The 15058-nt window shown below is 40.2% G+C and overlaps 1 protein-coding gene across 2 annotated transcripts in view; it reads left to right on the top strand.

The window, feature by feature from the left end:
* The window catches only part of nnt (nicotinamide nucleotide transhydrogenase), a 50673-nt gene that overhangs the window by 19483 nt on the left and 16132 nt on the right, over window positions 1-15058 (top strand). For both annotated transcript variants that reach the window (XM_030065229.1, XM_030065230.1), the window contains 5 exons: window positions 5548-5658; window positions 7859-8004; window positions 9168-9363; window positions 11668-11901; window positions 13373-13533. In XM_030065229.1, the coding sequence (XP_029921089.1) occupies window positions 5548-5658; window positions 7859-8004; window positions 9168-9363; window positions 11668-11901; window positions 13373-13533 (848 nt within the window). The remainder of the gene's footprint in view (window positions 1-5547; window positions 5659-7858; window positions 8005-9167; window positions 9364-11667; window positions 11902-13372; window positions 13534-15058) is intronic.

Consider the following 15058-nt stretch of genomic DNA (forward strand, 5'->3'; position numbering starts at 1 on the left):
GGAAATAGGAGTAATCGGATTGCCTGCCAAGTATTTTTGTGCTGGTAAAGGCTTACTTCATCCATAATGCATGTTATTTGTATAACATACTCAGCCTGTGCTGCCTTTTCAAAAAAACTTACAAAAAATGCTGGCTGTCTCTGATCCAGTGGAATAAAGAGGGTACATGCTTTTACAACAGCAAAATGCTATCAAAATTTCCATTTTAAAAGCTCATGTTCGTCACAGAGTGTCTGGAATCCAGTTGTACACTCATTACTTTTCTAACACATATTGTCACGAAAATGTTGTAAACGTTTTCAGGAAATCCCCTCATGAGCAGCCATGAGCTTACAGCTGCATACCACTGGCAAATGTGGATATAGAATGAGCACAGACTGATAAGGCATTATATATCCTATTTACTTAATTTTTTATGCAAAAAGGTGCATATTATAGCTTTAACAAGTGAATATTTACTTTCTACATGATGCATTTTTATATTCTAAATTTGTGGTGAGTAATATGCTCTTGAATACTAAATTACACATTTGAATTCCCCTGCACAGTTCAATGCAGAGATTTGTTACTACAGTTGCTGTATGAAGTTGTCTCTTTGTGTGAGCAGTTTCAGCCTCTATTCCCCCAAAATGGACTGATGTGGACACAAACACAATGAACACACACACACACACGCCCACACACACTCAGAAATAAATCCAATAACCACAATATGATCCCCAGTAATTGGTTAATTTCATGAGCAATGCTCGCTTGCAAACCAAACATTTGGTGTGAGTGCAGCTTCTGTAGTCATCTTTTTCGTCTTGTTTGCAGCATTTCCACATCAATCAGTTGAAAACTTAAAAGATTGTGTCCTTGCTGTTACCTGCCGCTTAACACTGAAGGGTTAAGAGGTTACAGAAGTACATGTATGTGTGTGGCATGCATGTGTGTTCTCATGGCTTTGATCACTCTTTGAAGCACACAGGGGTAGGAAGTAACACATCAGCGGTGATCTTTGGCAGTCAGGGAAGTCCTTTCCTTGTCTACTAATGTGCACAGCCAGACATCAGAGGTCTGCTGTGGTGTCCAGTAGTGAACACAGTGAACACAGTGACAGTTTTCACTTCCTGTCAGAAAGCTTTATTAGTCACACGTACACCCTATCTTCACAGTCCCGTCTTTTATAACACCTAACTTCCCCCTGTGACTCTGTGCCTTCTGTGTTTCTTTGTCACTCTTCCATCATCTTTGTCCTTTTATCCCCGCTTCTTTTTCTTCTTGTTCACTATCTGAAACTCAAAGTTTGTCTGAATTTCAGCATAAAATAAATTTGACAAAATAAATGAATAAAATGCATTTTAAAATTTATTGCATTAGTGATATTTAAGTATTGCTGTTACAGTCGGAGCTGGAACCAGAAAATGTTGCACGCTTGTTTACTCGTGTGTGCACACGTATCAGTTTTAGAGACAATGGTCAAAAGTAAGTAAGTGACAGATCAGCCTCAGCCAGTTCAGTGTGGCACATCTACACAACCAAGGGGCTAGATAAGCACTAGAGCTCATAGCAACACAATGTAATGAAGCCTGCAACAGCTTTTAGCGTACCAGGAGTGGAAGGTTGACTGTTAACACTTAAGATTCAAATTCAGTAAAGTATCAGGTAAAACGCAAACTACAAAAAAATTTTGTTTGGTTGCCGTAATAAAGCATTTAAACCTTCTTTTATGTCACTGATGTAAAACTGCATAGTATCTTAATTATTCAACATGTAAACTGACTAAAAATGGCAACTATATTTTCACTTTCAGCGACTAAAAGCTGATGCCTGGTTGCCAGCCTGGCAGCGACTTTTAAAAGTTAGTTTTGAGCCCTGCAGTGCCTCAGCAGAAGTCCAGAAGAAGTCCACCAGTGAAAGAAATTAATGTGCTACAGAATTATAAAACCATATGAAGTTTAATTTGGAAGCGCTCCCGTCTCCTCTCCCTGTTGTCTGCTCCCCTTCTCGCTGCCCTCCATGTGTCCCCATCTCCTTTTCTCTCCCTTTCCTCCCTGTCCAGGTATTTTTCCCTGCATATTTGGCGTGGCTACATTACCAGTACCTTTTTATTCCTGTCACTGACTGACTGCGGTTACGGAAACATTGAAACCAGCGGAATTCTATAGTTATTGTGCCAGCCGTCATAAAGACACACACACACACACACACACATTCAAACACACACACACACACACAGACATGAGGGAATCGTATTGGAATTTGGGGTTGAGTGAAGGACAGCTATATTCACTATGGGGAGATCATAGTGTTACAGCTAGTAGTGACTGTGAGTGGTGGGTCATCTTAAATCCTTAAGCCACTGGCTTTATATCTTGTGTGTCACTGAAGTATATCTTGGGTGTCTCACAGAAATGCTTTCATCTACTTGAGAGCACCGATTCACCATTACACACTGCCTGTATGCTGGTAGGTGGCGTCACACACCTACACACGCAGATAGGGCTATGCCACCCAGTGGGTGTGCGTGTGTGCGTTTCTACCTTCCCATCATTGGGCCCAGTGATGCCTATTGACTTTGTGTGGAGGAAATCTGTAAATGATGGTGGCCAGGCATGCCTTTGATCCCTGATTAAACTTTGTAAGTGTACCTGTGTGTATTCATACAAATTCATTGATGCCATCTTGGTCTCGTCATGTCCCCTTGTTTAATCATTTGCTGTTTGTGGAAAGCAAGTCAGAGTAGTGCAATAGATCCTAGTGTAACATCTTATAAGAAACACATTTTTGAGTGGGAATGTATCTTTATTAAATAGTTATCAGTCATTATTTGATTGAATGATTAGCCAGTACATATGATGTATTTTTCAGATACGAGAGATAAACAACACAAATGATGTCATTGTAAATTATTTGCATTTACTTGCATCTTTAGTCAGGGCTCAACTAGTGATGGGACAGCACATTGAAATTTAATATATTGCAAAACAAAGATGTGCCACTACATATCCTGGTAAAGAAAGAAAAGTGAATCATGACATTAGCTATATTTCATTCTACAGTAGTAATGACAACTGTGACTGCTTGGCCATAACACACGCTGTCCATTCAAATTCTTGTATTTGCACTTTGTATTGACAATATTTTTAAATTGATTACATTCTGGCAAGTCAGTGGTGCTGCTAGAAAGATTTGTTTATTTTTTATTTGTATCCCCATTAGCTGTTACATCTACAAAAAAGATAGTTCTGCACAGCCATACATTGTATCATGGTCATATAAAATTGTCCCATACCTAAACACACACAAATGTCCGAGCAAATCTTGACTCTGTGCCGTGCAGCAAGAAGCAGCAGGTGGAAAATTTGCTTGGCAGTGAATACAAATGGATATATATGAGAAGCTTGATCTTGTTGTTGAGTTTACTTGTTTACTTATCTTGGCAACAGTGTCCACATTCACTGTTTTCCCTACTGTGCAAGTACCATTTACAGTGACTCTGTGGTGCAGGCATCCATAGCCTCCAGCACACAGACTACACTTCAAGATTTGGCTGATGTGTTGACCAAATGTGTAGATAGACATCATTGCAATAGTGTGTCATACACAGCCATTTATCAGGTTCACTTTGTTTAATCCTTTATTCCTTTTATGCTATCCTTTATTTCCTTTATGTTGTGAACACTGCCACTGTTAAAACAAAAAAAAAATTTAGCTGGGAATTAAGCATTTAGAAAGTGGTTGGATTTTAGCCAAGTTAAACCTTAAAAAAATACAACCACCGTAAAAATAATCAAGGTGATGTTGGACCATATGACGGGAGCGGAGGCTGCTATGTTCAGTCTAAAAAAGAGTAATTTGCACCTGAGGCAGTGCTCCAGAGTTTAATTCACAGATCATACAATTTCAGTTTCAATTGCACTCATCTAGAAATATCATAATGTTTTTGACATATCAATATTGTAGCGATATTTTAAGGATGACTACTGGTGTTTCCTCAAAATATTTACACAACAGATTTTTGGTCATTAGTGATGTGGATATGATGACCAAGTAGATAGGGGCAAACAATAGAACAGCTACAGCCGTCGATTAAGTTGAGAAAATTGCATCCCTCTTTTGTAATTCAACCGTTAAAACCAGGAAAAGACAAAACTTATGTCATATGATTCCAGATGATATCCAGTCTTATATCACAATACTGAGCTCTAAAATAAGACATTATGCACTTGAAAAACAAAGAAACAAAAAGCAGGCTGTTGGTTACTGCAAAGTAGCATCAATCAAAATAACAAATGATAATGTGGAAAAAAAACAACAACAACGAAACAAAACAATAAAGACTGAAAAATGAAAAGTCACTGAATTAGACACGTCCAACACTGGGCTCACGGTGGGCATGTGAGCAATGTCTACTAGGTATGCACAACATTGTGATGCACCTTGATATACAGGGGTGGTGGACTCTCAAGTCAACACTGCCGGAGCAAAACATGCTAGTTACTATGCATTAATGAATTTACATTTGATGGATGCTGATGTGCAATCTGCCACTTCTGAGCTACAAACAGAAGTGCAGATGTTGCCAAGGCTTGTAATTCCTGTGAACTCTTTGTACTCTCTTCAGTCTCTTCAAGTTAAAGTTACATGTTGTCTTCAGATCACTGGGATTCACATGGCCGACGTACAGTAAATGCTTCTGATCAAGTAAAGGCCGTTTCCTCTGAAGCATGGTTTGGCAACATTTCACATATTTGCTTTTTTTTTTTTTTTTTTCAGAGCTGAGATAGATTAGTCTCAACGTCAGTAGGAAGACCGCACACCCGCTGATGTGCAGACATGAAGGTCTTGTCTGAACTCAGTGATTTGGGAAATCCAAGTCATACACTATTCTATTATGTGCCTTTCTGGTTTCATCAGTTTTCAGCTGCATGGCTTTTTTCAGTGATGCAAAAGAAATCTAGTTACTTCCCTATGCCAACATGTAGTGAGACACTGAGCCTGTACAGAAAACTGACTTTCACTAAAAGAGAAAATGCTGAGATAAAGTGAGATTAGGTCATGATGTACATTGAAAATCATATCTGAAACTTGTGGCTTGAAATACACACACACACACACACACACACACACATGCTGGACCTAAACTGCACTGATACAGAAGACTGTGTGAATGCAGGCATGCAGGGAGCCTTGTATTGCCTGTAAGTCATTATAGGACTGATGTTATCAAGATTTCCTAAGCCATCAGGGCTTCTTTTGGAAAACACTCGTTCTCTCTCTCTCGCTCTCTCTCTCCCTCTCTCTCCCTCTCACTCTCGCTCTCATTCTCTCTGTCTCTCTGTATCTCATCCTCTTTCTTTCTTTTCCCTGCCTAGAGTTTAAAACATTATTCTAACACTATGAAAACAGCTAAACCTGCTGTCCTAACAATACTAATTGATTTTCCGAGGCATGAATTGTTGATTACATAATTTGCACGCTGTTTTAGGAAGCTTTTTATCCCACCTATCATGCACTGTGAGGGCTGAGGTTCATGCATAGTAAAATGGCTGTGCATTGCAGGTCTGACGGCAGTGGGTGGTCTGTCCCTGATGGGAGGCGGCTACGCTCCGGCATCGACTGCTGAGACACTGGCTGTGCTCGCCACCTTCATCTCCTCAGTCAACATTGCTGGTGAGTCACAGACACATAGACACCTCATAGTGCTCTTTGCCAGTTATAGCAACTTTTAGCCAATAAAATATCAACTTAAGCCGATGATTGAAGTGTTTATATTGATTATACAATAGCATGCTTTTTACCAAGTTCTGCAGCTGCCCTTTCTACCCACCTGCTCCGACCAGAGTCAGTGGCTCTGTCTTAGACCACACACATTCATTCCTGCTATTACCCTTAATAATTGCCATTATAATGACAAAGTGTTCCTGTAGCCATTACAGTACTCATCACTTCCTAATGGGCCCAGGGAACACAGTGTACCTCCAGGGCAGGGCTTCAAGTTGGTTTTCATTTCTCGTAGGAAAGTCCTCATATTCACAGCAAGGCTAATGAGGAGACTTTGATGCAGATACTTGAATAGTTTAAGTACATATTTGATCAATTCAAGATGTTCATCCGAATGTCTGAGGCCTTTTATTCCAAGGTGTCAGTTTGTTCAGGCCACACTAAAGGCTCGCCGAGCTGTGTGTCGGACGAGTTGTGTGTGAGATCCAGGACACCCACCAAGGTTAAGGGTCACTGCAAGGCTGTGAATCCTGCCACAAATCTTATGGCAGCAGGCCCTGTGGCATTGTTAATGCAACAACTGCTACAACCACTTATTAGTGCCTTAGATCTCCCTTAACTTTCCTTATAATAAAAGCAGGGTAAAATACCGCAGAATTTATAGAAATACCTTGTTTCTTTTAAGGAACAGTTATTTAATTTTATTTTTTGATGTTCGCCATGGGTTTGGTTCCACACGCACATTTCTAAGTGGTCTACCGCACTACCCATAAACCCTTGGGAACAGAAAAACAAACATTCCATGGAAAGGGACAAAACACAATAGTGAAATTTAGCTCCAATAAAACAGCCTCTGAAATTCATAGACTTTGTGTCTGTTTTGAGGAACAGGTCCCTGGCCATAATCTCTCATTCCCTCTGTGCCCCCATGGTCATACGCTGCAGAGAGGCATGGAAAACACCTGGGTCAACTGAGAAGCTCGGGCTGAATTTGTTCAGTTTCTCACAATCTATGTGTTAATCTGCGCTCCTTGGTCTCGTCGCATGATGTTATCTTTTGTTACCGTTATTACATCAAGCATTTCATTTGAGAACAAATTGTTGTGACAGCAGCCCAGCTAAACGTCATCAATCACAGCGAAGAGCAGTGTGGCTTAAATAAAAAGAAAACATGCTTCAAACAGACCTCAAGTCGCCCATTCATGTGATCTTTGACAGTTCAGTCATCATTTGTAAAAGTCAATAGTCGCCCCAAAACTTAAAAACAAGGAAGCCCAGGGCACTTTTATGTCACCGAGAGAAAATTGTTGGAGCTTGTGCATTGACAGTGAATTGGTCTACAATAATATATGTATCAACTGTTTTATAGTAGAAGGGGTGATCTGTTACCAGGTCTCGGCTTACTGAAGTTTCAGGCCTTGTTACTTGGCCAGTGAAGCTAAATGTGCTTCTATTTCTGAAAGCTCTTGAAGCCTAAGTCCAACATTCGTATTAATGAAAAAATCAGTATGGCCCTTGGCTTTGCTTTCTTTAAATACCCAAACTGTACATTCCTCCATATTAATATATTGACTCAGATTGAGCTGAAGTAATAATAGTGAGAATGTTATTACTTCTATGTTTTAACTAGGAAGGTTCGAGGCTAAAATTAGATGAACAACTGGAAAGAGACAGGTGCTAACCTCTGGATCACCTGCGTGTGTGTGTGTGTGTGTGTGTGTGTGTGTGTGTGTGTGTGTGTGTGTGTGTGTGTGTGTGTGTGTGTGTGTGTGTGTGTGTGTGTGTGTGTGTGTGTGTGTGTGTGTGTGTGTGTGTGCGCGTATGTGCATGCCAGGGGGAAAGACAGAGAAAAAACACACAGTAATGTGATCTCCCCCTGTAAAGCAGTGAGACACTGTCTGGTCTTGGTTTGATACTTTTGAGGTTTCCTATTTGAAATATTTACACTGACATAAAGTAGACTCATTAAATTCCTAACATTGACTATTGGGGTTGGAAACATTTGTAGGCGCTGGCCTTGAAACACCTGTTGTCTAAAAGTAGAAATCACTTAAGGTGCCCTTCCACCCCATTTTTACCTCCTTTCTCCACAACGCCCTTAACCTTTTCACTCTCTCTTTCTCCCACTTTCTGTCTGTCTTTCCCCCAGGTGGTTTCCTGGTGACTAAGAAGATGTTGGACATGTTCAAGCGTCCCACTGATCCTCCAGAGTACAACTATCTCTATATGCTTCCCACTGGCGTCTTTGTTGGAGGCTATGCAGCCGCCCTGCAGGCTGGGTACAACATCGAACAGGTGTGAGATGTTTCTGTGTGTGCCCAGATGATTCGCCTCATATGTTCCACCTTGTCAGTTTTAATTCACTTCAAGAGTCTATTTGTGGTTTCATATCAAAAATAGTTTCTCGATTCCCCAGAAATGATACAAAGCATTTTATTACCATGTAAAAACTGTCTGACGGTAGGGCTGGGTGATATGGACAAAATCAAATATTATGACATCCCTCAATATTGATATTGTGACAATATTTGTAGGGCTGACGATTGTAACTTTCTTAAGAAATTTACACACAAGAAATTTTCACTAGTGATGTGCATATGATTGCCAAACAGGTAGAGGCAAATAATACAAGACCTCGAGGAGTCTAACAAGTTCAGAAAACTGTATCCCTTTCCTATAATGCAGCTTTTAGAACCAGGAAAAGACAAAACATATGCCATATCATGTTTGTTTTTTTTACACAGTTATGTTGAATACGTGCTTCTGATGGGTCAGTTAAAGCATTTTTTTTTTTCTGAATAAAAGCTCGTAGTCAAACTGCAACCTCATAACCTTACCTGTTCATTCCAAATGAGTACGCTTTACCAAAGAAATTCTTGCTGCTATGCTTATGTTGTGGGTTAGCAACTAGCTATGTGCAGGTGACACACACAGAGAGAGGTCAGTTCAGTAACTGACTGAATGACATTATGGCTATTAAGAGCAAGGCAAGATACAGGTGACAGCAGCAGGTGAGTGCCTCCTCTAGCCAGCTGCCTGCCTGTCATAACTTAACTACTTGGCAAACTTGAAGTGTAAGCAGAACGGCATTGCGCACCACTCTAACTGCTTTTACTGTCAGACTGGTATGTAGACTGCTCTACAAGCCATGTAATAAGCAGCATAATCCACTCTGAGAGGGTTTGTTATGGAAAAATAATTTCCTTTGGCTGAGGTCTTTATTTTTTGGTAACAGACATCTTGCCCTGGATCATCCCGCACATGTCCAAAATAGCAGACCATATCTGGTGCCAGCCCTAGATGATAGTCCTCTAAATCTACCTTCCTCTGCCCAGATGACACATTGGCCTTTGTAACAAAATCATTTTGTCATTCTGTTTGCTCTTGTGCTCCCTCTCTCATTTTGCTCATCTAATCCCTGTTTTCTATTCTTGCTCTCACTCTCTCGATCTCATTAGATGATGTACCTGGGATCAGGGCTGTGCTGTGTCGGTGCCCTCGGAGGCTTGTCCAACCAGAGCACAGCCCGCCTGGGTAATGCCCTGGGTATGATGGGCGTTGCAGGGGGTATTGCTGCCACCCTGGGTGCCCTCAAACCCAATCCGGAGCTCCTGGCACAGATGAGTGCCGCCATGGCTGTTGGTGGCACAGCTGGTGAGTCTATGCATCAGTGTGTCATTTTTTCTGTCTACAAATAAAAGAAAGAAGAAGAAGTCAGATTTATGTAGCTTGCTGCAATTAGGGATGAACAATCAGTCGAAGTATTCAAACTGCAATATGGCCAAATAGAAGATCCATATTGTGGGAGCTGCAGTTTTTAAATAAAAGTAAAAATACTGTGTCAAAATACTGTTATAAATGAAGTATGGCGGTGCCACAGAGGTGTCCTGGCCAAGAAATAATATTCTTCAAATGTAAGAAAATATGTTTTCTTGGTACACACCTTTCCTGACCATTCCTGCTAAAATCCCAAATCATATCGCAATATCTGCAAAATGAAAGGCAGTATTATTTTTTTCTTTATTTTATCATATCGTTCAGCCCTAGCTGCAGTACAAAGTCTTCTCAGATGTGCATGGCTCTGACATATCTGACTTTTGGCTGTGTGTTGGTGTCGTTATGTGTTGGAGGGTGTGAGTGTGAAGGAACTGGGGACTGGCTGTTCTTCAGTATTTCATCTTTTTTGTGTTTCACATTTACATGGATAAATTTACATGTGTCTTCCAAGCTTGGCCACATTAAGCAGCAGGTGTTCTGTGCGCCGAGCCTCTCTGTGATGTTTAGATCAAACAACATGACTAAGTCCTGGCCAGACACAGGAGGTCTGTAGAAATGGTCAGCATCATGTCTGACTCACTCACTCATTCACTCCGTCTCTCTCCCTCCCTCCCTCTCGCAGGTCAGTTTGAACATTTGAATGCTAATTGTTCCAGTAACAAAGTTGAAACCCAGACTAAACTATCCATTCAGCATTGGTTTTCCAGATGCAGTAACCTTGCAAGGCTCCCAGCAACACACAAAAAGTGCAGGCACACTCACAAACATGGAATTTCCCCAAACAACCCTCATCAGCAACACCTGGTTGCCCAGAACAACCCACTTCCCAGCAGTGCTCCAGTGTGTTTGTGTGTGTGTGTTTGTGTGTTTGTGGGTAATTTAGCATAGTATTTTTGAGTGTCTTTGAGGACCTGCCTGATAAAAATAAGGTCCAACAATTGAGAAAGAAAATAAATAATGTTCAAGTAGTACTTCTGATAATTATTTATATTTCCTATGTCATTATCACTCACCATGATTGCTGAGTGTAACCCTTCAGGGAATTACATAATTGCATTTTTTTTCTCATTTGGCCTACAGTAAATGTGAATACAGCTCCAAGTTGTCAAAATCTCTTAATTTGATATTAACTTTTGATATGAACTGCTTCTGCTTGTGTGTGTGTGTGTGTGTGTGTGTGTGTGTGTGTGTGTGTTAATGAGTTTGTCTGTGTGTCTTGTCTCTGTTCACAAGTCTTTATGACTAAATGCATTTGTATTAGGTGACTCATGTCTACCTGTAGAAAGATCAAAAGACCAGGCTGGGAATCAGTATTAATTACCTCTGAGTGTTTCCTCTAGGCTTAATGATGGCACACTGACTGGTGTGACTGTGTGTGTGTGTGTTTGGGGGATGGGGCGGCATGTGTTTGTGTATACATATACAGTATGTATAAGCTTGTGTGTCTCCATATCTTTATATGCCTTAGTATTTATTGTCTCTGCCAGGCGGAACGCCGTGGGTGGAGAAATTGTTTTCGTTTTTTTGGTTTGTGTGTCTGTCTGCGGCTGTTCTCGAGCGCTACTGTCAGCTTAAAACTTTTCTGCACAGTTATGCCTTTACCATGAAGCATTTCTTGTGGTTGCTGTGAGTCAAAACCTAAACAAAATGTTTGTTTTGGTACTTCTTGGGTACTTTTATCTTGTTGTGGCCGGATGTACATTGTGTTTTTTTGGACGAGTTTCCCACTGCTGATAATCAAGCCAAACACGAGAAACATGACAGTGTAAAATATGTCAGAGCAGCAGTTCAATAGGTTATATAGCCTGACATTTCCACTGTAAAATTTGAGGAGTAAATCAGCCATTGTTGTTTCATATTTGTGTGTGTGTGTGTGTGTATGAGTTAGAGCCAGAAATTTCATTTGTAATTTGAAATTTTAAGCGTTAATACAGTAAATAGACAACACAATTAGCTGCTGAGTCTCCCCTGAATGGTGGTCAGCACATAGGGTAGCCCAGAGCCGGGTAAAGGGGAGATACACCTGGCAGAGAACCACACTCTACTGAATGTACTCCTCTAATAGACTTGTTTTCGTTTGCTTTGATCGATGTGGCTACAGTATAGTGTGTCTGTGTGTGCCTACAAGTGCACTTCATTCACTCATTCACTCATATGCTCTCTCCTTCTGTTTCTCTCCAGGTCTTGCCATTGCTAAGCGGATCCAGATCACTGACCTGCCCCAGCTGGTGGCAGCCTTCCACAGCTTGGTGGGGCTGGCTGCCGTGCTCACTTGCGTAGCAGAATATATGGTCGAGTACCCCCACTTTGCCACAGACCCTGCAGCAAACCTCACAAAGATAGTAGCCTACCTCGGCACCTACATCGGTGGGGTGACTTTCAGTGGCTCCCTGGTGGCATATGGAAAACTGCAAGGTGAGAAAGGGAAACGGTGTTTTTGTACTGACAGGCAAGCACAAATATACACAACTTCAAACACGCTTATAGAATGCAAAATTCAACATAATGATTATTTCAATTATACATATTTAATAGTAATACATTTATTAATTTTATTATAAAAAAAAATTATGAAGTACCTTTACATAAAATGCAGCTCAAAGTGCTTTACATCAAAAAAAAAAAAAAAAATTAATTAATTTAGTTAATTTAACATAAACTATCTGTGTCTGTTTAAGCACTTGACAGGCTCACACAAACTTGTTGCTGAAACCGTTCTTCCAGGGAGTGCTCCATCTGTCTTTTTATTTTTTTGAAACCTTGGAAAACCCTGCTATGTGGATTAGATCAGCCTCATTATCATATAGGGTGTTGAAGAACTTGCTTTCTCTTACCCTTACTGTTTCTGTACTGTAGGTGATTCATATTGTAGTCGTTAAGTGCGGGCTTACACTACAGCTGGAAATTAAACAAGTAGTAATGTGGTAATTTGTGTATATACCCTAGCATCTTTATCACATTAATTAAATATTGTTTGATTTCAACTTTAAGTAGTCCCTTGAATGTCAGATGTCTGAATGTCAAGTCAACAGTCAGGGTGATTATTCTCTCGCAGAAAATTGTCTCCCTTTTTGCTGTGATTTCTTGCATTGTTATCACTAGATAGAAGTGCCTTTGCAACAGTTGTTTAGACTAGAATTCAAACTCAAAACCGTTAATTTATTTGTTTTTAGCATTGCTTCAAGCACAGTATTTTCCAGCAAGCATAAAAGAAGGAGGTCTTTGGAGTGGCATGATCAGATTGAGCCTTTTATTTAAGGTGCAAAAAGGAGAGTAACTTTTTGATAATGGCTTCATCAGAGTCAAGAACTAACAATGGTCCAGTTTGCCTGGACCGTTGAGACTATTTCAAAGTCTTAATGTGATCATGCCGCTCCAGAGACGTCTCTCTTTTATCTTTGCTGCCCTGCTCCAGTGATGCACCGATCTGCCAATTACTAAAAGAGGCCGATACAATAGAAGATTTTGTGTTTAGATTTGTCAGCTTAGGTATAGTTCACCAGTAAGGAACAGGACTGATGCTTAAGACGTGGTCGTAGTATTTAGAATCAGGACTGGGCCTAAGATTTCAGCAGGCTCATATGCCGGTGTTAAAATGTGTCGGCTGTACTGTAGTGTTGCATTTGTGTTTGCTTCAGCTTCAGCCACTTCAAACTAAGAATGGATTAAACATTTAATGAATGACTGAATGACAAAAACTGTAAAACTGTGGCACTTATAAGAAAAAATAGAATAATGATAAAAGGTGATGCTTAAACTTATAAAATCTTGATATCTGTTTCCACAGATGCCACACTTATTACTGAAATTATTGGATGAATTTACCTACATGTAAATCATTTTTCTGAGGGACCTCTTTCTCTCTTTCACTCTTCTTTCCATGCAGGTATCCTGAACAGCGCTCCCTTGATGCTTCCTGCTCGTCATGCACTGAACGCCGGCCTTATGACAGCGAGTGTCGGTGGGATTATTCCCTACATGTTGGATCCCAGTTACACCATGGGCATCACCTGCCTCGGCTCTGTCTCTGCTCTCTCCGCTATCATGGTACAGCGTGTGTTTTTGTGGGCTGAGTCTTGATGTGACATGGTGTGTGTGTGTGTGTGTGTGTGTGTGTGTCCCTGTTTTTGGTGTATGGCTGCATTCATGTAGTGTTTTCATGTGTAAAACCAACTGTATATTTTTGTGCTCTAGTGTGGCCATAAACACATCAGTCCTCTGCTAACAGGACTTGAACACAAAACACTTAAATAGAAATTATTGCTGAAAATCAACTCCAGACCCATTCCTTTTTCTTTCCCTGCTCCATTTTGGCACTCAGTGACAATGTTATTGGCTTAAGGAGTGCAGTGATGATTTTTTTTCAGAGACAGAGGGCATAATGCAATTAAATTAAAAGAATAGTCTAAACACTGGGAAAGACAAAAAAGTGTAAAAGAGAGTTGGAACAAAAGAGTGGCCCAACTACAGGCTAGAGTAAAAGAAAGGCATAACATGTGCAAAAGAGACAGCAGCAAGGAGTTAATAAAAAAGTGAGGCAAGAGGCTTCTCACACAGGAAGCAATAGCTGCCTGGAAATCATTAATTTTCAATAAGAGAGTGCTGTGCATGGTTTGGCAGGCAGAGTGGCAAGCGGGCTTCACTTTGTAAACCCGCCAGGTTCTTGCTCATCTTACACACATTACAATCGACCCAGCTTGAGTCATGCTTAGCTTTTGAAAATGTGCCACAGAGTTTTGCATGTCATTGACCAACAGTGGATATTTATTCTTCTAACAGTGAAATGACAGTTCACACATTCTTCAGTCATGTAGGAAATTTTAGCTTTTCTTTGAGTGATTCTCCTAAAGTGTATGATTGTTATCTGAAGAATTGTTATGACTTCTACAGAAGAGCAGTTTCCTTGAACAAGCAACATATTTTTTAGACACAATAGCCAAAAAAAAAAAAAAAATCACATTGCATATTGCAAGTAGTATTGCAGGTTGAAAATAGTCAATAATTTCTCTGCAGTTCCTAGAGATACAACAGGTGAAAAAAAATGAGAACTTGGTAAGTCCAGGTTGTATCCCTCTGTTAGTTAGCTGGGTGGAAAAAATGGCTCACTGGTTGGAATCACCAGGTAAATGGTGATGCGATACTATCATGATATTTTATGCACAGTAACAGTGTTGTCACAATACAGGCGACATGCAATATATTTTAAGATAATCAGCTGTGATACATCATGATTATCTGTAACTTAAGAAGAAAAAAATACCCTAGAAAAAGCAAAATATTCTTCCAATAAGCAGGTATTTATGTTTTTCAGTGTTTTAATCTGCACAGCAACTGCAACATGAACATGACAGAGCAGTTTCAGTTCAGATACCTAAAGGCATGTAACCGTTAAGCCTCATAGGAGCTCAAATGTGCATCTGTGCAAATGAAGTTGAAAAGTCAAATATTAATACTTGGAACAAGTGTTTTGATAACACACTTACTTGGTATCACAAGGAGTGCCATGATATATTGCATTATCAATTTAGTGTCTCACCCCTGACTGGTATGGTGCTTTTTTGTTTTTCTGTAC

This window comes from Myripristis murdjan, chromosome 12 (assembly GCF_902150065.1).
Source record: "Myripristis murdjan chromosome 12, fMyrMur1.1, whole genome shotgun sequence".
NCBI classification, from domain to species: domain Eukaryota; kingdom Metazoa; phylum Chordata; class Actinopteri; order Holocentriformes; family Holocentridae; genus Myripristis; species Myripristis murdjan.